This window comes from Gambusia affinis, linkage group LG01 (genome assembly GCF_019740435.1).
Source record: "Gambusia affinis linkage group LG01, SWU_Gaff_1.0, whole genome shotgun sequence".
Taxonomy (NCBI): domain Eukaryota; kingdom Metazoa; phylum Chordata; class Actinopteri; order Cyprinodontiformes; family Poeciliidae; genus Gambusia; species Gambusia affinis.
In genome coordinates, this window is record NC_057868.1 from 38658186 (window position 1) to 38682984 (window position 24799).

Here is a 24799-nt window from a genome sequence, read left to right on the forward strand (position 1 = left end):
TTTTTTTTACTAAAAGAATAAATTTTATTTCAGCACTGTAAGTCATTTCCCAACCAGTACAAACATGACTGCCATCTTAGTCTCTTCCTGAACCTTTCCTCCCCTCCCTCTGTGTGATGAGACCACCAACAGCCAGACAAATAAAACTTTGAAACAAAAAGAAAAAAAAGGAAAAAAAAATTTAAACAAACTTTCTTTGCTTTCTTTCCACAGACTGTCTGGTGCTTCCATAATGCTAACAATGACAAATTATACCAACCATAATTATAACAGCAATAATGATGATAATATTTCTATAACAATTATATCATGGATACATTTGAACCCTTTTTTATTTTATTTTTTTCGCTGCACAGGTAAGTTTTGGGTGGTTATAGGTACGGATGCATCAGGACACAAGTTGCTGAAGATTGACCAAGGTGACGAGAAACGATCAGCCTGACTGGGAAAGTGGAGACGGTAGCGGAGGGGTCGGGGCGGGGCCGCTGTTGACAGGAGGGGGGTAACAGTGGCGGCGCAGAGACGGACAGTAAACAAACTTTTTCACCAGAACCGGACAGGAAACGGAGCGAATGTATGACACAAAGTAATACTGATTCTTTTCTAAGAACACGTTTCACACTTCAGTTCTCCTCACAGATGAGATCTTTGCAGAGGCAAGCTGGCTTTAACTGAGCAGAGGGTGGATTTTCCCTAAAACACCTCACTGAATAGTTTATTAAAACACAACATGGCTTTATAAAGTTAGGGCAAGATAATTATTTGAGGGCCACAAAATGTTTTTTTAAAATTTAAAATAAGGTTTCTGTTTTGAAAACATTTCCCATTTACCTGGACAATAATAACAAAATTCATATTTTCATAAAATAAAAGTCGGATTTGTGTAGAAAAGGGAGTTACAAATAATTTGTTTTCTAAAATCTTTGTGCTCTCAAGTAAAACCACATAAAACTGAGGACATCGTGTTCCCCTTTCCACCTTTAGAAGATTTTAAATAATTTTTGAAAGCCCTGAACATTTTTCAGATTATTTTCTTTAAATGCTTTAAAACTCCATTGTTGAACTGGAAAACCATGTTTGTTCTATTTTTTAAGATTTATTTTATTCTGGTCAACGGCCACAAAAAAAATCACCTCGAGGGCCACAAAATAGCAGACTTTCAAAAAATTTGTAAATTAATAAGATGCCGCAGAAAGTTAGATTTTTGTGATTGTGTAAAACTTTAATAACATAATGCTGACCATCCCCCACCTGTTGCTGAGCACTGCAGGTGTTTTTCCCCGTTTTCCTTTGATAACTAGAAACATAATTTTATAAATTTGTTTCTTCAGCTGCAGGCGGCATGTATCTCTAGCAGCTGACTGTAGGCTCAACATTAGCTGATAGTCCAACTGATTGAATAGTTAATGTTTCCTTTTCAGTGCAATAAGCATTTTAATACAACTACATTTTTCCTTCTTGCTTTAATTTATGATCAAACCCTCCAAAAACCTATTTTAACAATAGTAATATATAGAAATAATAGTTTTTCAGTTTCAAATAAAACTAAATGACATCGCATTATGCTTTCTTTGAGCCTGTGCTGTAATACCAGAGTACTTTTGTATTGAAACAAAGCCAAAGTTTCTTCTCTAAAGAATAAATCCTGTGTTTAATTATTTAGGAATTGTGAAACTTAGCCAATATTCTTGATATTTATATTAAAACTGTATGAAATGTCTCATTATATGTTTGTAGGAAAATTTGTCGTCTGTCAGCAGCTTTGTTACCTTCAATAAGCCAAAGAGCTAAAAGGTGAGACGGAAAAAGCAGAATAAACAGAAAAAAAATAACAGAAAATTTCCCAGTAGGACCAAAGGCATTTTTTTTGTGTCTTTCCAACTCTGAGTTGCTATAGAAAGTCTCAATTTCAGTCATTGAACAGAGAGGGAATTTAACTGCAATCCGTTTGCTCAATCACGGTCCCGGCCCGCCTCTGCCACCGCCACTGTTAAACCTCAAAGACTTGTCAGATAAATCACACGTGCTGTAAAATATTTAAATATACTCATCGTATTGATCTGAAACTCGTTGCTCGGGGGCAGACTGTTCAGGTTGGGGGAGACAACGGGCGGGGGAGGGGCAGGTTTGGGAGGAAAAGGGGGGGACATTGCGAGGCGTGCTTTGGTTCTCAGATGTTCACAAGAGATGTTTTGCTGCTTTGTGCAAGGGTGCAGAGAGTTCAGCTTGGACTGAATATGAGATCTTTTTTTTTTAAGGGATATCGTAAGAATCAAACATTATGCAGACGACGATTTTCAATTCGAGAAGAAGCGGGCAATATTTACTCACATACATAAGAAACGGTGAAGTGGTCTAAAGATGCCATATAGATACAGGTAAGGAGAATGGCAATCATTACAGTTCAAATCTCTAGGTTGGCTAAGCGTATTTCAGTACTAACTGAAGCGATGGTAGAAGGTTAAGATTAGAGAGAGATGTAATACCATTAAAAATAGTAAGAAAAACACATTTGCACAATTGAATAAAACAGTTTTGATTTTTTTTCTGGTTTTTTTTCTTTCCACTCTGGCTAGATACATACAGAAACTGATTATCAACGTTAATATAACCTTTACTGTTAGTCGGGTTGATTAAGGGCGGGGCAGCCCAGAGAGAAGAGAGAAAAGAGGGGGGAAAATAAAATAAAATAAAAAGATTTCTAAAGGGCTAACAGAGGCAGAGAGAGAGAAAGAGAGAGAAAAGTAGGGATTAATCTGTGTGTATCATATTTTTCTGTGTGTGTGTGTCTGTGGTTGTTTAATGCGTGTGAGGATGCATGTACTTCCTCGGAGGGCCGAGGAGTGTTTGAGGCAGAGAAAAGAAATAAAAAGGTGTTGTAACGAAAGGAGGGCGGGGCTGTTAGAGTAACAAGAAGGAGAGAAGAAGAAAAAAAATCATCGATCAATATCTATCAAACTAAAACAGACGAGGACAAAAACGGGACACTACATCATGTGTTGTGTTGATTCTTTTTTTAACCATACTAACTATAGTTTAACATCTATGTATCTGCGTGTTGTCAGTGTGTTCAGTTGCGTGCCAAGCCGACACATGGACCGTGTCGCGGTTTTCTTCGTTTGTGTTTTTTTTTTTTGTGCAAACTTGTCTGCGTGGGATATTTCGAGTCAGAACGAGTTACCAAAGGTTCGCCGACGAACTGACGATCACTCGACTGCTGCACGCACGAAAAAAATTAAAACGTTAGCACAAAAGCAGAGAGAATGCAACTGATTCCTGTCTGAATGTGGTGTGTGGGTGAATGAGTGTGTGTTTTATTTATATATCAGTGTGTGGCGTGGCGAGCGAATCGAAAGAGGGCATCGTGTGGAACGGATAACGCTCTGGCTCGCCACAGAAAAATAAAAAAAAAACAAAAAAAGCCATCTTTACTTCTTAATATCTGTACTAATGTCAAAAGTTGAAAGCGGTTATGTCTCCTAGAAAACCTAGACTCGGTATTTCGGCAAGTGGAGCTCTAATCTCTAGTCTAAGTCTCTGTGTCTGTGTTTTGCGGTCCAGTTAGGCCCTGATGCTGCTACCTGACTCTACGGACACCTACGGCGTCTCTGACGAGCCGGAACCTCCGGATTCATTTGGAGCAGATGTGAAAAGACAGCGCCGCTCAGTGTAACTCCGCTGCCGCCGACCGATAAACGGTCGAGTTTGGAACGGAGGGAACGGAGATGTCTGACGTGACTACATTGACGCGTACAGTCAGGGTCGTTGGTTTGTGTTTTTCCTTCAAAAGAACTTCGTCTTTGTAACAGTTTGTGGCACACGACGATCGAGCACAAGTCAGTAAAATAGTAAGAAAATAAGGTGCTTCTATTCTGACTTGCCTTTTTTTTTCCATGTCGATCTTTCGAAGTTCAGAGATTAAAAATATTCTTGGCTGTCGTCTCTCGGCTCCAACTGCTTTCTGGGTTTGCTTGTACTTGTGGATCTGGTCGGTAGGGGGAGCAGGAGGGCACATTTCATCGTCTACAAACATTAAGTGCTCTAATTCGAAACGTTTCCGTGTGTTCGAGGTCTCAGGGTGTCGCGTGATGCAGCCCACAGAGTCTCTGTCGCGTTTGTGGGAAGGACTTTGGGGCAGCGAGAGGCTTCCTGTCGGTCTGAAATGACTCAGCTCCAAGCCGAGGGATGGTGGGACCTGGAAGGAATTGCTACTGCGCCCATTTTTATTTATTTGGCTCGCCTCAGACGGCAAACCTTACTGACATACACTTTGGATTGAAACTTTCAGTGATCTGAAATGGTTTTGTTACAGGAGTCATGACTCCTTTTAGCTTCATTGAAAAGTTCTTGACTGAAGTGCTGGGGGGGGAACTCTGCTTGGCAGCCGCTTCCCCCCTCAAGCTCCCAACATCTTCCTTCTGTTTCTGGGCAACAACAACTTTATTTTTCATTTTTTGGCCTCAAGTCAAGAAGGTGCCTCAAAGTTTAGTTTTATTTCCATTTCGCCTGGTAAAAGGACTGTCCAGTGTGGTTGAATTATTATTATTTTTTTAAGACAAAGTGCTGAACCACTCTGTTCACATTCTGACGTCTCTCAAATAGATCTCTACCTTTTTAAAAACGTACTTCTACGCGTCATAAAGATGTATTCAGGAGCAGGGACATCCCTGACAGAACGTCGATTCAACCGTACAGGGGCTTTATTTAAAATACAACAATAAGTGCTTCTGCTGGGTTAATACAATCAAAGCTTTGGGACAAATAGGACGAAGGGGGAAGAGGGCGATCTTGCATACTTTAGGGTTTAAGGTGCATAAATTCATGGGTTTAGGGTTGGGGGCTCTCTCAGCACATCTAAGCATTAGGCTATGCTACATAGGTCAAAGTAAGATAGCACACTATTACCATGAAGTGCTCCAGTGATAATTAACCAATCAATCTATATAGAAGGGGATGGGGGATAGCTAGCACACATGCTAATACTTTGTGTGTGTGTGTGTGTGTAGTGGGAGTGAGGAGGGCTTCGGGGGCGTCACTTCACAGAAAAATGGTAAAACATTGCCACGAATCAAGAGTCAAAATTTATCTCTGACAAAAATCGTCCTAATCGCTATGGCAACAGAGCACAAAGACATGCGGCGACAGCGCTTAGCAGCTAGCTGAAACCCCGTCTGATTAGCCGCCGCCGCAAACGTGACATCAGTGTGCAGAGACCGTTTAAGACGCTACATCAGAAACTATGTTGACGTGGTGATTCTGGGTGGAGGGGGGGCGGTGAAGCTTTAAGCTCTGAGTGGGAGACGGCGACGATCAGGAGCTGTTTTTCTGTGTATTTTATTTTTCCGGAAGAGTGGAAACGGGTTGGGTTGGGGAGCTTACGGACTCATGGAGAAACCCTTTCTTCATAAAACGATTTAAAACCACATGAGTAAAAATAAAACGGGAGCAACAACTAGCTGCTTCAGTCTATCATGCGGCGCAGGAAGTGAAAAGGCGTCACTTCCTGCTCCGCGCGATTGTGCACACAGCTAACGAGACGTAGGTTGGGGGGCGGGGCTACAAAAAACAGGGGAAAGGCAGTCGAACACATAACTCTCTGAGAGCAGTGCGTCCCGGCGAAGGACGCCGTCACTCCTCCTTCTGTAGCGCTCCGTCAGACGGGCAGTCGTCAAGGCAACAGGGGGCCTCCACTTCCACCCCCTCTGATTGGTTGTCTCTGCTGGCTAAGGCACACGGGATTGGCTGGGCCAGCTCCAAGGGCTGGCCAATGGCGGAGGCTGCTGAGCTGCCGTTCAGCTGCTGAGTGGACACCTCGGGCGCTGAGCCCGCCTCCTCGGAGGGCTTCGTGGGGCTGCTGGGTGGGGGCGTCTGCGGCGGACAGGGAGGCGGTCAAAAAAACCACGTCCAATTAAAAAGTAATATCACTGGCTGTTCTTCCAGTAACCATAAAACTGCTTAAATTGAAATTATGAAACTAAATGTTAGTTTCTAAATCACTGAATGGTTTAACACCAAATTATATTTGATACTTTGCTCCATTTCAGTTTATTATATCATAAATTCAGGATTGAAACATGCAGCAATGAAATATCTTTGGTTCCTTACAGATTACTTCTGTTTTTAATTGTTTTTGTCACAGTCTTTCTGTTGTATCAACCTTCCAGAAATCTCAGGTTTTCTGGTTCTGGAGATGCAGAACCAGAACCAAACATGGAGAAGCAACATTCGGCTTCTATGTACCACAAATCTAGAACAAACTTCCAGAAAATTATTATTTATTACTGTTATTAATAATGTCCTGTCATGTCTTGTCAATCCATACATGCTTCATGAATCTCAAAGCTTTGGTTTTTGCTTTGCGCTTTTGCTCTCCCACCTTGTCGTCCTTCCACCAACTTTTCCACTAATATGCTTGGACACAGCCAGTGTACACCACAATGATCTTTTGCAGCAGAAACCAGCGAGTGTACACTATGATCGTAACATTTTTGTAGTAAAGTAGATCATTTTTATTCTAACTGCAGACAAACAAAGTTGGTGAAAATAAATGCTTAAAATGAACTTTATGAATTCTTCTGGGATCTTAATGTCATACCTGTGATCTGTTGGCAGCTGGTTTTTTTGCTCCCTTTACTTTTGCTGGAATCTCTTTACCCCGCCTGCACAGAACAAACAGAAACACATCTTTAAAGAAATAGTTTTTCATTTTTTCAACACAACCACTTTGTCAGCTGGACTAAGTGAACTTACACTCACTGTTTTTATGTGCATGACAAACTACTGGATAACTGATCTTAGCTAAGAAGTTTATACATGGCTGGTGAACCTCACCCTTTTCCGGCTCCCACCGAGACCACCTGCATGTTGAACCCGCCTCTGCCGCGGAGAGGCTTGTTTCCAGCCCACTGGCCCACAACCATGCCGGCGATCTCCAGCTTCCCTCCCTGAGGCGGGATGGACTGAATGCCTGGGGAGAGAAAGAAACGCTGATCAAAGTCGGTCATAAAAATCTACAAATCTCATCAGAATATCATAAAATTCATTGCAGATGATCAGCCAGCAGATTGGGTTTCTATCAGGCAGACCCCCAAAGGAATTTGTGATTTTTTTTGCCATCAAAATCACAAATTTTGTGTTGCTATGTTAGAAGTATTTGTAGGATTATTTTAGTAATTTACTTCTGGCAATTAACTGAACCAAAAAAAAATAAAAAATTGGCACATTCTTCGGATTCTTCTTTCAACCACTAAAACTTATTTTATAAAAATAGACATTAAAATGCAAACAAATAATTCAAACATTTTTTTAAATAAGAAAAAAAAACATGTTATTGCCTAAAAGTCAATAGAAGCACTCCTTTAGTGAACAATTGTGCATGCAAAATTTATAAATTTTTTTGTACAGCTTTCGCTTAATTACTGCTTTGAAAATGTTCTGATTAATAACTGTACCGCAAAAGATGCTTTTTTTTTTTGTTCATTTTAAAAACAAGACACTAAAACAGCAACTTGATTAGTACTGGGTAGAACGTTTTTATAGACAAGGAAGGTTATATGTTTTAAATGCAAAATGTGTTGTTTTTTTTTTACATTTTTGAGTTACTTACAGCTCTGACGTTCTTTAACCAAATTACCTTTTTATTTAAGTGTTTCCTCTCCTGTTAACGATTAATTGATTACTAAATTAGTTGACATTTATTTTAATAATCAATTAATCATGAATAATCAGATTAATTGTTTCAGGTTTAATTAGGGGAGGGCCATGCCAAATATTTACATTTTATTGCAAAAGTAAATATCTGTTGCTCAGGTTATTTATGAAAACCTCCATTTAGTTTTTGACATTTTTATCAGCTGCATTTTCTTTCTTTCCACACAAACTAACATTTTAACCTGTAATTTTGAGCTCACGTACATTCAGAACCATGTGTGCTGAACTGGAGCGTACCTGGGAAAGCTCTGGGTCTGTGCTGGCCGGGGTGATGAGGATGGTGCGGGTGATGAGGGGGCATGCCGCCCATGGGACGAGGCGGGTAGAGAGGCATGGGGTAGAAAGGGGGCACCATGGCGGGGGGCAGGAAGGCAGGAGGCGGCAGAGGAGGCGGAGGGGGAGGAGGACGAGAGAGGTTGATGCCCTCCAGGATCGCCTGCCGCATCTTCTCCACCTTTGACACCAGCTCCTCCTGCAGAGCAGAACAATGAGACGCTGGATGGAAGCAACAGTTTATGGAGCTCAACATGCTCTCAGCTGCAGACGGTCGTTTGGTTTTAGTAGGAAAACCACTGAGCGGTGAAAGGAAGCTGGAATCGTGCCTGTGTGAAACTGGCTGCAACTAACAATTACTTTACTAACATTCAATTATTCTGACGATTAATTGGATAAAAATAATTTACACATTGTTTTTTCATTGAACAAGTTTTTTTAATACAATTTTAGAAATAAATTGAAAGAATCAAATAATTCAATTTCATTTTTAAATAAGAAATAAGCATCTTATTGCCTACAATGCAATAAAAGCATTTCTTCAGGGAATACTTAAGAAATCAAATGATTGATTCATTTTTGTATTAATCATTAATATTTAGATCCAGGTGCTTAGTAGGAAAATTTTAACCAGGTGAAGCTAAAACTGGGTAAAACATATGAGACAAAGATCTTTAAACTTTTTTGTAGTTTTGGTTGAATTACTTCAGTGAATATGCTATGAATTCAACAAAAATCCTTTTTTAAGTCTGTACATTCCAGTTAACAATTAATCAATTAGTAAACTATTTAATTAAATAATCGATCAATCATTTCAGCCCTAGTTGCGACTGTTTATTGCTTTGCTAACCATCTGTGAGAAATGGGCATTCCTTTAGCAAAGGTAGCATCAAACCAGTAGAGTGGAGGCCTGATCTGTTGACCATTTTTACTAAACCAATAAATAAAGAAAGAATTGATGTAAACCTATGAGTGCTGTGTAGGAAACTGATATTACTAATTCCCTAAGGGAAAATCTCAAAGGGATTAATAAAGCTAGCTGTGGGTAGCACATATTTACAGATGAAGGTATTTCACCTAAAATGCAGAATTTATACATTCTTTGCATTATTTTGACTTAATTTTTTAAAGTCTGTACACTCCAGTTAATCGATCAATTGCTAAATTAGTTAATCATTTCACTAATTTGTAACTCATGATAAATCTGATTGTTTCAGGCCTACTGCATATGTGTTGCACTTTATCTCCAGTGTGTGAATAAACTAAACCGAAACCCCTGAGAAAGGTTTATTGCCCCCAGCCACGGTCTCCTACCTGCCCCTCGCACATGTCCAGCAGGGCAGCCCGGTCGCGGGCGGCCCGCGCCAGTTTGCTCTGGAAAAGTTTGCCGTCAAAGAAGCCCCAGGGGCAGCAGTGTTCCCATGGCAACGGCTGGCCGCAGACATCATTGATGAATAACGCCGTGTCGACGCCGGCCATGAAGAGAGCGGCCAGCTGCACGCCGCGGGCGTCCACCTTCTCCACCTGACGGACGACACGGAGAACAAAACAAGAAAATGAATAAACATGGCTGCCGCGGATATTGAATAAATATTCAATATCTTTTAACATATTTTCACATTAATGATCAAATTGATTAATTAATTGCAGTGCAGACCAAACACAGAAAACTGTAATATTATAACAGTTTGCTAACGGGTAGTTTCACCTTTGCATTCTGCCACAATGTAAATGATGGGGCCCAAAATGAACCACGCTTCTTTTCAATCGGGTCGAGCCGCTTCAGTGTAAATTGATTTCTCATCTGTTTCATGACGGACTGGGAATAAAAAAGCGACTCGTCACCTTGAGCTCCTGCAGCTGGTCGGGTTCGTAGAGCTGGCTGGAAATGGCCTGGGCCAGGAAGGCATCGAGCTCGTGTCTCTGGATGATCCGTCCGCCGGGCCACTGCATCATATACCTGAGAGGAGAACCAACCAGAACCGGTTTCATGGAGCAGCAACAGAAAACCAACAGCTGGATCAAAACCAGATGTTAGGAACAGGAAAATAAATACTATCTAGTTGAAGGGTGCCCAAAGTGAGGCTTGAGGGCCATTTGTGGCCCGTGGACTTCAAGATTGACACAACTTTGTTCCATCCAGCACAACTTGTTTGACGCAAAATGGAGATTTTAAATTTTTTATCATGATAAAATCATTACAGACTTAATTTTCTCAAAATGGAATTATAATTATTTAGTTATTCCCTCATAAAAAAAAAGAAAGAAATAAGAAATCTTAAACATGCATTAAACATACACACACTCTGTCTCTCTTGCTACTTGTCAATTTAGAGTCCACTTTAAGAAGCTGCTTTGGACTTGGAGCTTTAAATAGAGCAGCATCATCTTACATTAAAGGAGTTTTCCATCCCTCCATCCTTTGCAGGTCACTGAGGTTCTGTGATCTGGACCTGCTGACTGAGCGTCATACCAGCCTGACGACTAAAAGGAGAGAGAGGTTCTGGAAGCGTCTTCCCCTAAACCTGAAATCTGTGGCTTCAAACCTGTTTTTTCATGCTTACGTTTGCTGGGTTTCCTTTTAGATAGAAACCTTTTAATCTACTTTGAATAAGTGAGCATATAGTTTATTAACTGGGATCAACTGGAATGTGTGTGTGATTGAACTGAAATTATTTTTTGTAAAACGCTTTGGGACATTTGTTATGAATTGTGCTATATAAATAAATGGAATTGAAACCGAATTTATCCCACATAGAAATTAACCAGCCACGTTTAAATAAAAATAGTTTGACACAATCAAGTAGAAACAGACAGATCTGGATATGTGATGTCAAATTCATGACATTCTCTGTAATGTCTCAGTTTTAGCCTTAATTTTCCTACCTGAGCACGCAGCACATGAGCAGCAGATGCTGAGGGACTTGTGCTGGGTTGAGGAGGGCTGGGCAGTCAGAGCGCAGGCACGCCAGGAAGGCTCTGGTTCTCCTGGAGCGGTCCTCGCTGGCCCGGCCCAGCCAGAGCCGCCGCAGATTGGGGCAGGTCCACTCCCGGAAACACAGAGCCGGAACCAGCTCCGGGGTCAGAGCCGACTTGGCCTTGCCGCTGCTCCACTCTTTGACGATGACGGGAGGAACTGGAACGCAGGGAGGAGGAAGGAGAGTTGAAGTTTAGTTTCTGGAGGTTTATATTTGGAGTAGGGATGGGAATCAAAAACCGGTTCTTGGTAAGTCCAATTACTTTAATTGTTAAGCCGCTTGCTACACGATTCCGCTCATCGGTTCCCATAACGTGTGACGTATTTGTGTGATGCACACACACTGTATTTTGCTTTAGAAAATATCCAAGATGGCGCTCAAAAATATGTTTATATTTGTCATAAAGAGCCAATAATGGGGAGGGTGGGAACATGTTCACAACTTTAATCACAATTCAAGGAGCAAACACCTCCAACATCCTCAAATAGTTAACTACCCAGCATACAACCTATTTGAATGAATATAAAGTTTGATCAGTTGCTTAGCAACAGTGGTGACTCGAGGGGTGGAGCCTCCAGCAAAGAGTCTCCTGCTGTGAATGTCTCAGGTACAGTTAAACTACTCCACATCCTGGTTATTGTATTAATGTTAGCTCTGAACTGTATGAATAATGTCATATTAATATTTACAGTCATTCAATAAATCTGTGTTTTCAGACGTTTATCATATTAAAAGCACAAAAACTGTTGACGTGCATAACATTGCACTTCATGTTAAAATGTTCTTTTGACAGACGGACTCTTATTACTTAACCCAGTTTTAATTGTGTTTGGATTGAATACAACATGGTGCATATCTTGTATTAGAGTTTATTTTCTAACTGATCGAGAATCGAAAAGAAAATCGAATCAATAATCGAGATCAATAATGGAATTGGTATCAACAAATTCTTATAAATTCCCATCCCTAATTTGGAGATTTCTGTTTTGTGTGATGAATGACAGATTTTATTAGTTACTCAGTACTTGAATAAATACTTTTATACTCTTGGTTGACCAATTTCTTGGAATGCTATGTCTTGCTTTTACGTGACAAAAAATATGACCAAGTAGTGCTACTCTTACTTTGTAGCACTACTTGATCATATTTTTAGACTACTTTGTAGTCAGGAAAACTTTGTTTCTTCACCTTCTAGCGGGGTCCTCTTGCGGAGGGCGAGCCTCTCCAGGCGGCGGTGCGTTTCAGCCAGACTGAAGAGGACGCCGTACGCGTACTGTCTGGCAGCTCGGAACAGCAGGGAGGCAGGAGGCAGCTCTGAGTTACACTCGTCCTCTATACACACTGGCATCTTCATCTCTCCCTAGGGACGACCACAAACCATGAGTCCCCAACATCTCCATAGCAACCGTTTCTGTTATAATAACCCGACCAAACGGATGCATCAGCAGAAGCTTTACAGCTGAACTTTCACAGCCCTGAAGGGTTTTGCTGCGTCTGCCTCAAAACAGACAAAATACTCAGAAATGATTATTTATTCTGAAGAGCACTCTGGGAAACCGAGTTCGAAACAAGTGAAGGAACTGTCCTAGAATTGTTCAGTTCAGGAAAACTGTGCACAAAATTATTAAGAAGATTCTGGGATACAATATTATTTTGAGTATCATGGTTTTAAATTTTTGCAATTTCAACAATATCAGAAAAGGAAAAGTAAAGGATAAATATCTGAGTAAGGTGATGTTAACAGTTAGTAAGAAAACTATTACGATGAAATGGGGAAAGATGGACGCCCATTTGTCATGAACAATGGATAGGAATAATAAAAGAAATCAACATCATGGAAAAATTGGCATATCGCATGAGATACACCACACACAAAAAGGAGGAAACGGGGAGAAAAGAGCTTTGTTCAAAACAAATACACCGAAAAAATTAAAGAACCCGACAAACTGGATGAGACAAAAGAAATATTAGAAGAATAGCTCCCAAGCAAAGATATCTTATTTTATATAATGTTGAATGTGAATTGTTCATCTACACTTTACATGTAAACAAACATGGAGAAGGTCAATAGAAAGTTAGATGATAAAAAACAAGCGTAGGTTTCACTGGATGCTTCTGTTTGAACAGTTTCTGCTCATTAAAACAAATCAGATGTTTTAGAGACAATGCGGTGAGTCGGAGAGCATTTACCTTGGTCAAGATGTGGTAAATCTGGGGGTACATCAGCCCTCTTCTGTGTCTGTGTTCGGCTACACGAAGAACATCAGCACTGACCTGGAGAAAGAAGCAACAGGCATGAAGAAAAAAACAGTTCATTGTTCGTACGCTTTTCCTCCAGTAAAATTTAAGCATTTTCATGGTAGGTTTTCAAACTTTTCCAGCACCGTTTGAGATAAAAATACAGCAAATAAACTATTATATAATTTATTGCCGTTATTTTTAAATGTCTTGTGATGGTGTTCTACAGTCTACAGAATATTAAGATTAGAAACGTTTTTACACAGAAAAATCCAAAACAAAATTTTATTAAAAAATTGAAGTTTTCTGGTATGTAGCTAATAAAAATTACTCTGGTGACTCTAATTTACATGAACATAACGTGTGATTTTAATATCTTTAAATATCTGGTTTCAAATTGGAATTCACCAGCCTGTATTTATTCTGTATTTATAAATTTAAAAAAATCATACACTGATTTATTTTCTCCAATATTTTGTATTTCCATTTTATTCCCTCCAGTTTTAAGTTGATTAACATTTGTTATTGTGTAATTTTATCATGTAAATGGAGGAAGAAAAAGCAACATTGGATTCAAGAATCAGCCCAGAAGAAAATGGTAAAATAATCGGCACTGGCCTTGAAAACCTGAATCGATTATCTCTAGTTTCAACCATAAATAACGCTGGCCAAATTTAGGCTTTGATCAAACATTTATTACAAAACTGTTCAGTTTGAAGAAACTGAAGGATTTTATACAGAAATCAAGAACTTTCCCAATCTTGAAAATGCCTAAAATTCAAGCATTTTCAAGGAACCCTGTCGATTTTTAAAATTAATAAATCAATCTAAGTGTTTCCCACCCAGTAACATCAGCCGGTTTTTGAGCGTCTCACCTGAGGCAGCGGGGGTGTGGTTATGTCCATGTGACTCCGCGTCGCCATCGACAACAGTGACGGAATGTTCGACCCGCTCCCGTTGCCTTGGGAACCGTCTCCGGAGGCCGGCCCCCCTCTTCCAGCCGGATCCTCCCACCGAGAGGATTTGTCTGTCAGATGACTGCGAAGACGAGAGTTTAAGAAACATTTACACAGTTTCCACTTTCCCAGATCTTAAATCATTTTACTGGCAGTCATCAACGAGCTGTATGAGGGTTTTTTGAGACGGCAACAAAGTTGTGAATAATTTTGAAGTGGTAGAAAAATTAAGCATGATGAATCATAAAAGTGTGGCATACATTTGTTTTCAGCCCCACTGTGTCAGTACTTAATAAAACCACGTTTTTACTACCCCTACAGAGCGACACAAAAACACCGCACAACACCAGCAACGTCACCATTTCCAAAGAAAAAAAGGAAACCAGCATTTTTAAATTCTCACATTGGGAACAGATTTTAACAATTCCAAAACGTGAGTTCCTGTTTTTCTTCCCAATTGTTCTTTATCTCACAAAATCAGAAACCAGATAACATTTTCAATCTGTGTATCTTTCTTTCAATTGTTTTTAACTGAGAATCAACAATTGAAAAATAAAAGATACAAAAAAAAAAACAATGTGATATTTCATTATTCATTTTTTGACTTCATCCTCACATCCTAACAGCTAGTTATCCAAATGTTCATTTTGTTTTAATAAAAAAAAAAGCCTGGTGTGTTTAAGTTTTTTCATTTTATGTTTCAAACAAAAAAATGTCCTATGTTGACCGTCCGCTCTGATTACGCGTATGAACTTCCACGGAGTGAAGTTCGCCTGAGCATGTCTGAGTCTGAAGCACTTCATTTTTCTGTTCTGTTCAGCTTGTAAAATAATGTAGAAGCGTATTTACTTAGCGTTGCTGTCGTTGGGCTCGTCTCCGTCTGATGACGAGGAAGGAGACGGGGAGGGGCCAGACTGGGTGCCGGTGTGATGGTTGGGCAAGCGGCCGCCGCCCTGCGTGGAATCGTACGGCGCCGACCAATCGGAGAAGCCCATCTTGCTGGTTATCGAGTCGTTGCAGTCCTGGGGCGGCTGCTGAGGCGGGTGGAAGAGAGGGGCGGAGCCTGGTCCGTACGGAGCGTTCTGATACGGCAGCTTAAACCCTGGACCCTGCGGCGGCGGAAACTGGGATTGGGAAGACATTATTATTTACAGGAGCGAGTGGGAATTAAAGACGTAGTCAAAGCAAAAAAACAAAAGAAATCTACCTGATTCTTTCCAAGCGGGATGGGTCCCATGTGGCCAGGTGGTCCCCCAAATGGAACAGGTCCAAACCCAGGTACTGAGCACAGAAAGGAGATGGAACAAAATTTCAACCCAGCTGGTTTCCAAATAAAGCATATTCAGTCAGATTAAACTGATTATCTGTCCTGCTGTAAACCGGTTTCTACTCACAGATGAAAGGCGAGGGCCCCATGTTGGGCGAGCGTGGTTTGGATGCAGCTGAGAAATACTCCACAGCTTTCTTGAATCGCTCCACCTTGTCCTCCATTCGTGACTGAAAACAGAGCAGAGAATATGACAGAAAATCTCACCCTCATCATTTCTCTTATAAATATTCACTGAATTGTTTTCAAATGCACATCAGTTATATTGTTGTCTTAATGTATCAAAAATAAATAAATCACACTGCTTAACTACAAGAATAAGTCATAATTTTATACTTCTAACTATGACTTTGAAGGTTAAAATTATGACTTTAGTGCCAGTAAAACTGCTCATTATATACATTCAGCACACAAAAGTGTAGCTAGTTTTAAAGATGGAATATGTAATTTTAATAAAAAAAATTTTTTTATGTATTTGTTGAAACTGTTACCATGTTGTGACAGTATGTTAAGAGACAAATAAAAAATTAAAAAATAAATATCAAGCTTCTCTGCCTTCTTCCAGTGCTAACTATAAACAACCAATCAGAGACAGGAGGCGGGTCTTAGCGCTGTCAATCACCTCGGTGTGGCATTGCTCATCTTCGCTTCCATTTTCCTTGTTGCTCTCTGCTACGCTGCAGCTAGCACATGTTGTTGTGTATAAAAGGTTTTCCTGTTGTAAGTTCTTTCTCCGTGAGACAGGTTAGTTTTACCCTACTGATGATGTGTTGTTGCAATAGTAATCCTGCTCAGTTAGGACAACAAATCAATAACATTTCAAAGACTTCTTCAAAAACTCTTGAACTGACTATTAATGCACTTTCATGGCCACGAGATGGAGGCAGCCAGTGAGATGCAGCTGGGGTGGAAACTACTGAGGTGTTAAAGGCTCGCTCTTCGGATGGCAATACTAGCTCAGGGAAAAGGTGGAGCAGATTGAATTTTTCACAGATTATCTGTCAAATAAAATGGTGACACTTTTAACAAATATGTAAAAAATATTTTTATAAAAGTCGCATACTGCAGCTTTAAACAAATATCCAGCAAAATTTACTTGAAGTTTTAGGGGCACAAAGTCTGAGAATAAACTAAATATTTTGTTGGAAACAATAAATTATCAAAAAATATTCAGGGCTTTTTTGTTAGATGTTCTGTTTAATTCTTTTCAATACACGTAAAAATAATATTAATAAAAATGTCTAAAAACCACCAAATTTTTGGTATTTTTAATAAAATGGCTCCATGAACACTTTGAATTTGGTTAATCTGTTCTGCATGAATCTTCCAGCATTTCTTTCAGCATCTGTGGCTAAGTTAGTTCAACATTATACATTTTTTTAATTAGCTACCCGGTGTGGTGTGGGTTTACTACTGCAAAATCAAACCATAAAGCCATAAAGCACACCTGGAGCTGCCGGTGTTGCTTTTGTTCTTGTGGTTTCCTTAACGTTTTTCAGCCTAAAACTGCTTCCTGCTGAAAACTTTCCACTGGTGAACAGTGCAGCAAACATTCGCCACTGAATTAGCAGATCGTCCTACGCAGACTTTAATCTCGCAGCGTGATGCGGCAGAAAAGCACCCAACTGATCGCCGATGGAAACCCCCATAAGTCAGAGTAGCCTTATAAAGTATTTGGATTTTTTCTGTACTGATGTTTCACCAGGTCCACAGAAAAAATCTCTTACTGATCAAACATGAATTCATATTATTCTGCTAAGCTACTTTTCATGCAAAAACATGTAATGCGACTGCGGCAGGGTTCCATCCAGTCTCAAGAAAGACGAGACATTAATCCTGCAAAGGTCGTGACCCACCTGTGACTGTTTGAAGACATCTCTGGCGATGGTGTCGAGGTTTCCCAGGTCTTTGATGGAGGAGACGTACTCAGAAACAGCTTTGATCACCACTTCACAGGGCGGCAGCACCAGCTGATGGGCTCGCACCTGAAACCGCAGCAAAACGTTCAAACTGAGAACTAAACGCTCAAATACTTCTTTTACATATTTATGACGTTGTGAGGATGATTTGGCCAATATGAAGTTTCTGTTCATCCAAAACTAAAAAAACATCAAAATTACAGTTATTTTTGAAACAAACTAAATAAAGATCCTAGACTTGATTCTCACATAAGCTGACTCTTAACCACGCTTTGGTTCATGCTTCGCTCACATTCTCACTCATTAATTCTGCATAAACTCAGGCTCTGTAACAGTCCCATTCATTAAACATGCACAGTAAAACAAAAGACTATCTAATCATGTCAGATACAAGCAGAAATGCGTAAATTTAACATTTCCACCCTGACTAATTCTTTCAGAGGGTCAACATTGAGCACCGTTTCAACTGAAGTGAGAAGAAACAAACATTTTAAAGCGATGGTGAGCACACTTCACTAATCCACCAATTGCTTAGCTAAAGTTTTGCTAATCACTTTTGCTAGTTTTTAAAGCTTTTAGGTCACTTAGCTAAAGCTTCTCCTATCAAGGTTTTTGCAAGTTTCACAAACTTAAATTTTAAGACCTGTATCTCCGTCGTCCAGTCAACTGGCAATAAATCTGAACTTCGCCCATTAGAAATGCAAAAATGCTAGTTAGCTAGCTGGTAGTTAGCTGTAGCCTCAACCGTCTCAAGTCACAAAATGCAATGAAGATTTTTAAGTACAAGTCAAACCTGCTGGACAGAAAAGACCCGAAAAAACAACTGAGATAAAACATTCCTGTCCAGACTAAACTTAAGACCTCTGCCCAAGTTCTTTCCTTTTTACTCTGTTGCTTCATATGTTAAAGTTTTGTTTTTTGACTATTAATACTTCTTCAAGAAGTTAGACATTTATATTCACGCTCTTATTTTGAAGTGGGTAAAGACTGTTTAGGCAAAATTATCATTAATGTTAGAATAACTCAGCAAATTTTTGTCTGTTCCAAGTAATCACATAACGTCAACATGTTTGATCCCAAAGAGGACGATTTAACACATTTTGTGTCACCGATACATGGTGGGCATCAACATGCTTCAAGTTAGCGCTTTAGCATTAGCTTTTCTTTGTCTAAATTTAAAAAATGTTTAAAACTTTTTGCAAATCTCAAAATAATGGAAAGGATTTCTATTTTATTCCCTTAAGCGATCTGTTCCACAATACTGACTGATGTAAGACACCATAATTATTTTGTCTTTAAATAATAAAATCCTGAAAGCGATTAATTGATTTATTAATTCATTGTGCCAGGCCTTGATATAAATTACTGTTTCTCAAGTAAGTATCCTGAGGAGGCCTGTTTCAAATAGGAATGTTTTTCAAGAACAATATTTCTTTTTGTGGCACATGCAGTTAGATAAGAAGTAGTTTTTTTTATTGTAATTTTTTATCATTATTGCAAAAGTACCACAAAATATTGCGATAAATTTCTAAGTCCAAATACCTTGAGGGAAGCTAGTGGGTGTTCTGGTCCCAGCAGACTCCAGTGGAAGGCAGCCAGGTCTTCATCAGGCAGAATATGATTTCCTATAAGAGAAAGGCGGGTCAGTTAGCGGCAGATAAAACGTCCAGGGTTGCGGCGGCGGCTGCCTGGCGTCTCCTCACCCAGCAGAGCAGCGAACAGTGGCAGGTGCTGTGTCTTCAGGCCCAGCTGCCTGGCCGCTTCAGACAGCAGGTACTGGTGTGTGGTCAGGTTCTTTCCGTTCCAGCTCAGTTTAAGAGCGTGTGAGGAGAAGTAGGCGGGCACATTGCAGAGGGCAAACTCTGAGTCCTGAGCGATCAGGCCAGAAAATCCATAGTCCCTGTAGAGAGACAGCACCTCCTGGTGGTGGTCCTCCAAAGTCTGTACAACCTGAGGGTGAAGATTGAACGAGTTAACGGCAAAAAATGACAAAAGTTTCAACATACGTTATATTTTCTCCTGGTGTGTTTTGCTTTCACACTGCACTGTCAAACAAACTAAAGCAGGGATGTACAAACTTTTTGCAACAGAGGTCGGAATCCCAAAGTTTAAAGTGTTAAAACATTTCTTTTTATCTGCTCAGCAATGAATTAAAAACAATATTCTAACAACACAAAGAGGCGCTTTTTATTACTTAACAAAAGACGAAAATTTTTCTAACTTTTTGGGTGAATTGTTTTTTCAGGTTAGTTGGTCTAGATAACCTTTGGGTCAATTCACAGCAACAAAAATGAGAACTTTTGGGGCGTGCTCCGGTGGCGTAGAGGGTAGCGCGCCCCACGTTTGGAGGCCTTCAGTCCTCGACGCGGCTGTCGCGGGTTCGATTCCCGGACCCGACGACATTTGCCGTATGTCTTCCCCCCTCTGATTCCCTCTTTCTTGTCAGCCTACTGTGGTATAAGGGACACTAGAGCCCACAAAAAGACCCCCTGGTGGGGAAACAAAAAAAAGAGAACTTTCTTCAAAAGAGAAAAAAAAAACTTCAATTAAGAAAGAACATTAATAGGAGAATTAACGTGTTTTGGTTTTTTTCTTTTTTAGTAAGAAATTGCTGAATGCTTATGGATCTACTTCATAAAAAGGTTTTAAAAAATATCTTGTGCCGAACACTTTTAAAGAATTAAATTTGTCACTGAAATTATCTTGTTTTATTCTTAAGAAAGTTTGTTACATTCAACAGTTGAACAAAGCCAAAGTTTATACAAATTTATATTTAAGTTCAAATAAAAGCCTGATCAGCTCATCTCCATTAAACCTAATAGGTAAAATGAAAATCCAATATTTTCATCACAAATCTGGAAGAGCTGGACATAATTAAGTTGTTAAAATTTAATTATTTGGAAATTTCATTAACAAATTGATTAGTTTTTATTGGGTTTAACTGAATTAATTGCCACTTGATCACAAATGACAAACCTATAATTTATCCACCTTGTTGAACTTTTAGCAGGATATACATTCAGTAGTTTAAACTACTGTCGTTCTGATTGCCTTCTTCCACAGGACATTTTGTACCAACCATTGAATAATTTGATAACACCTTGAGGACATTTTGTACTCTGTTGGGACGCCTTGGACTTACAGTAATTTATAATCTATTCGGCCCGCTGTAAGGAAAACTGGTTATGTGACTCCAGTAATTAATAAACCATCAAGCAGTCTTAGTTTAGCTTAATCAGGAGTCTTAATCGCTGATATCTTATGAATTAACAGTCCCTAACAAGATTGAAAATAGAGAAATATTAAAATCTTATAAATAAAATAGGATATTTTAGATAACTCTACACAATACTTAAATATGAGGAGAAATGAACTGTTAGGGACATTAATGTGAAACAGTTTGTTTAGGTCAGAATGTGGCTTTTATAAAACCTACAGGAGTGTTTTATAATTCGTAAAAGCAATGTGATTTTAGTGATTCTTAGGGTTATTCTGTATTTTTTTATGTAATATTTGTATAAGCGTAATATTATTTACTATATATTAAGTATATATCTCCATATTTATGAGAAGAACTCACTAGCCTTTTACAAAAATTTAGATTTTTTTTATAAGTCATTTTGTTCTTACATATGAATATAGAAAAAAATTTTTGTTTAAGCTTTCAAATTAATTTAGTACATGTTTATAAAATATTTTCTGTGGTCCTTGACAAATAAATTACATATACAGCTTCCAAATATATGTATAATAATATAATATAGGGCCACAGGTCTCTGCTTTTTTCACATTTTTGTAGAGGGAATGGTTTTTCCTTCTTTGGCAAAATGAAAAATGTAGCAACAAGAACACAACATAGCTCAGTGCTGGATGTATGTAGTTTAATAATCAGGGTTGAATGGGATTCTATAGTGAGGAAAATAAGTATTTGAACACCCTGCCTGCAACTTTGCAAGTTCTCCCACTTAAAAATTATGGAGGGGTCTGGCATTTCATCTTATGTGCATGTTCACTGTGAGAGACATAATCTAAAAAAAGAATAATCAGGAAATCACATTGTATGATTTTTTTAAATAATTTATTTGTGTGTTACTCCTGCAAAGAAGTATTTGAACATCTGCCAATCAGCAACAATTCTGTTCCTCAAAAACCTGTTAGTTCGCCTATAAAAAGTCCACCTCCACTCCACATATTATTCTGAATTAGAAGCACCTTTTGGAAGTTGTTAGCCGCATAAACACTCCTGTCCACCCCACACAATCAGCAAGACATCAATTACTAACAAGGCTAAGACCACAGAGCTGTCCAACGACACCAGAGACAAAGTTGGAGACCTTCAAAAGACTGGACAGGGCTACAAATGCCAAACAGCTCGGTGAAAAACGATTGAGTATTGGAGCAATTATCAAAAAATGGAAATAACTAAATATGACTGTCAACCTCCCTCTGACTGGGGCTCCATGCAATATCTCACCTGGTGGCGTATCAATAATCTTAAGCAAGATAAGAGCAGAAGAGGACAGTGGATCATTTTTAACCTTTGCTGAGGTAGATAAGTTTGGCTTCACAGCCAAGTATTGGCCAATCACTGATCTCCCAAAATGAAGTAAATAACTGGACCCCTAATTCTCAAAGATCAATAAACTTTAAATTGTAATAAATATCTAACAATGGAACTGTAAGTCATTTAAAATATCCAGATTAAATAAACAAAATGAACAAATAAAATGAATTTTGAAGTATCTGAAAACAAAACTGTCTTTCAAAAATAGGGCAAGTTGATGCCAAAACACCATCCAGAAAGAGAAAAACAATAAATCATCCAAATGGAAATTGAGCTGTTTTAATTGATTTAGTGCTAATTGTGACAGGCTTACTAAGTTGCCACCCAACTCTGCTTAGAATGAACTTCTAGATGCGCACAAAGGAACCACAAAAAGACGCCAGTAAAGCCACAAAAACCAGTTCAAACAACAACCATCACTCCTCTTTTCTTACCCGAACTCGGAAGCGGAACATGGCGAGGCGGACGCAGTGGCTGAGGCAAGCCGGGGGCAGGAACCATGCCCGGGGAGGCGGGGTGGCCTTGCTGCCGACGTGGTTGACTATAAGCTGCGCCGTCTGCCGCTGGCCCTGAGCTCGCCGCGCCCACTCGGGCCAGCGCTCCTTCCCCAGAGTGCCGTTGAAAACCACGACGAGCTCCAGGCCGCCCTGGTACAGACAGGCCTGTGAAAGGGCGGCCAGGTAGCCCAGCATGGCGTTCCACTCGCCTCCGCAAACCCAGTCCGTCTGGTAGCCTCCGTACAGGCGCTGCAGGCTGGAGTCAGCGTCGATCAGGATCCTGGCAGGCGGGGGCGGGGGAGGCATGGGCCCGGGGTGATGTGGGTGGTGGTGTGGGTGATGATGGTGAGGGGGCTGGCGGGCCGCGGTGCGGGCGAGTTTGAGGAGGTCCACGGGAACCGCCGCCCCGGGGCACCGCTTCTCTAAATACTCCTGGAAACCCTGCACACCCATGACGGTGTTGTTGAGCCGGTGTGTGTGGCCGGGAGCGGCTTCTGAGTACGTTCTGTACGCCGTGTTTGTAACGTGTTGTGGGTTGAGACTGCAGCTAGCAATGCTAACTGGTCTCCGCTGTAGTGACAAACTGTACTTTGAGTTCACTGGAAAACAACCGGCTGGTGAGGTTGGGTGTAGGGGGGATCACCGCGCACTGTTTTAAATTAACAACCCCTGTGTTTTTTGTTATATATTTTTTCCAAATGCTAACCTCTCACTTTTGGTCGTGGCTGCTCAGATTAGTGTCCATCCCTGTGGATTTTTTTGGTGTGATGCCAGCCAAGGCCAGTGTTGCCACCGACAACTACAAAAAGTTCAACAGATTACCCGCACCCATAATTTGGCTTCTTTTCAACCGGCTTCCAGAATCAAACTGACAGCGAGTAACGTACATGCAGCGAGGTGGTGGATGTTGCAGTGAAATGTTGATCAAATGATAATACCTCTGATTAGTCCACATGAACGGATGCAGAGCTGCGCATTAGTTAGCAACCCACAGACTGGATGGCCAGTTCGCGGACATAGTGTTCAGATTTTAAAACTCGTTATTTTTTAATGACAGCTGAATTTTTTTGTGCCACATTTATGCGCCTGGGAAACGTCAGCACACGTGGAGCCGCAGCTTAATGCCCCGCCGGCAGTTAAAGTATCAGTTAAAAAGCAAAGTACTAAGCAGTGTGGCTAGCTGTGCTTCTATTTGCTAACGGTGGCTAGCCGCTAGCTGCTGGCTGGGTCCCCGGCGTGATTTTGACGCGTCAACTCCCGAAGACGAGTCCGGGGCGGACACGACGCGGAATGAAATGGATGTTTGACGAACTAAAAGAAAAGTAACTAAAAGAAAATAAAAATAAAAGCCCGATGGTGCCTCCCTCGCGTTCTTCCACGCTCACGGCTTCATGTTGCGGAGGGGAACGTTACTTCCAAGCGACATCAGCCATCTTGCGACTTCCTCGCGGCCCAGTGGAGTGGGAGGGGGATGAATGAAGAGCGGGGAGTCGTCACTGCCATGAAGGACTCTGGGACATGAAGTTTACAAATGCAAATCATGAATCTTTGCGATTTAATCCCAAACGCGAATAAACTACAACTACCAGCATGCAAGCGACTTCAATTTGACTTAGATATAAATCAGAAGAATGGCTTTTCTCGAGGCGGTCCACATGTGAACTGACTTTCTGCTATATTTTAAAAAATATAATGAAATATTTTTCAGTATTTCTCATGCCAAATAGGTATCAAAAAGTTAACACCACAGTTTTATGTAGAATATATAGATAGAAAAAAGACAGAATTCACTTAATTGCCGATAATGTATTGCTAGTTTAATAAGAGAGACGTAACTGAGTGGTGTAACAGGTAGAATGGTTATTCCTCCCTTTGTGATAAAATTCCGTGTATTTGGCGTCCCCTTGTGGCTGTACTTAGTGTTGCGCCTTAAAGGAATATAAGAACTGCAAACTAGGCCACTGAGCCATTTTCCACTGTAACTGCACAGGAGAGCTTCTCAAACGTGGATGTTTCCTCCCAGCTGCTCTTACACTATATAATCAGCACTGCTTCTTACTGCCCACGTAGCAAAAAAACAAATCTCAGCTTTTTTTTTCTTTTCAGTTTAAACCCTACAAGCCTACACATTTTACTCACCAAGTCCTTTCCACTTGTATTTTATTTTGCCATTAATATTTTCTGTTAATGGCAACAGATTGTGTACTATTTGAATGTCTCTTATTTTTTTGTTTAGTTTTTTTCTTTCATGTAATCTTACATCTTTATGGATCTGCAGGAATGCAAATTTCTCCACTGGGAAAAAAATAAATGGTTATTTTGTTCTACTTTTTAACC

The 24799-nt window shown here is 40.1% G+C and overlaps 1 protein-coding gene across 1 annotated transcript; it reads right to left on the minus strand.

Moving 5' to 3' along the window:
- Positions 1 to 23940, minus strand: fam120c (family with sequence similarity 120C). Its single transcript, XM_044124329.1, has 17 exons — positions 22400 to 23940; positions 19105 to 19351; positions 18944 to 19026; positions 17339 to 17467; positions 15550 to 15652; positions 15363 to 15436; positions 15005 to 15279; positions 14075 to 14237; positions 13152 to 13235; positions 12150 to 12321; positions 10870 to 11119; positions 9829 to 9943; positions 9298 to 9507; positions 7948 to 8182; positions 6832 to 6967; positions 6596 to 6659; positions 1 to 5868 (listed from the first exon to the last, which is right to left on the minus strand). The coding sequence occupies exons 1-17, from the start codon at positions 22913 to 22915 to the stop codon at positions 5629 to 5631; spliced, it is 3096 nt and encodes a 1031-aa protein (XP_043980264.1). The 5' UTR covers positions 22916 to 23940; the 3' UTR covers positions 1 to 5628.
- Positions 23941 to 24799: the final 859 nt, after the last annotated feature.

Excerpts from the sequence above, each read along its gene's own strand:
- fam120c (XM_044124329.1), bottom strand. The coding sequence starts at position 22,915 with ATGGGTGTGCAGGGTTTCCAGGAGTATTTAGAGAAGCGGTGCCCCGGG. Across the intron at positions 13,236-14,074 it reads CCACACCCCCGCTGCCTCAG|GTCAGTGCTGATGTTCTTCG; the intron begins GTGAGACGCTCA and ends TTCTTTCTCCAG. Across the intron at positions 5,869-6,595 it reads CAGCTGCCAACAGATCACAG|ACGCCCCCACCCAGCAGCCC; the intron begins GTATGACATTAA and ends TGTCCGCCGCAG.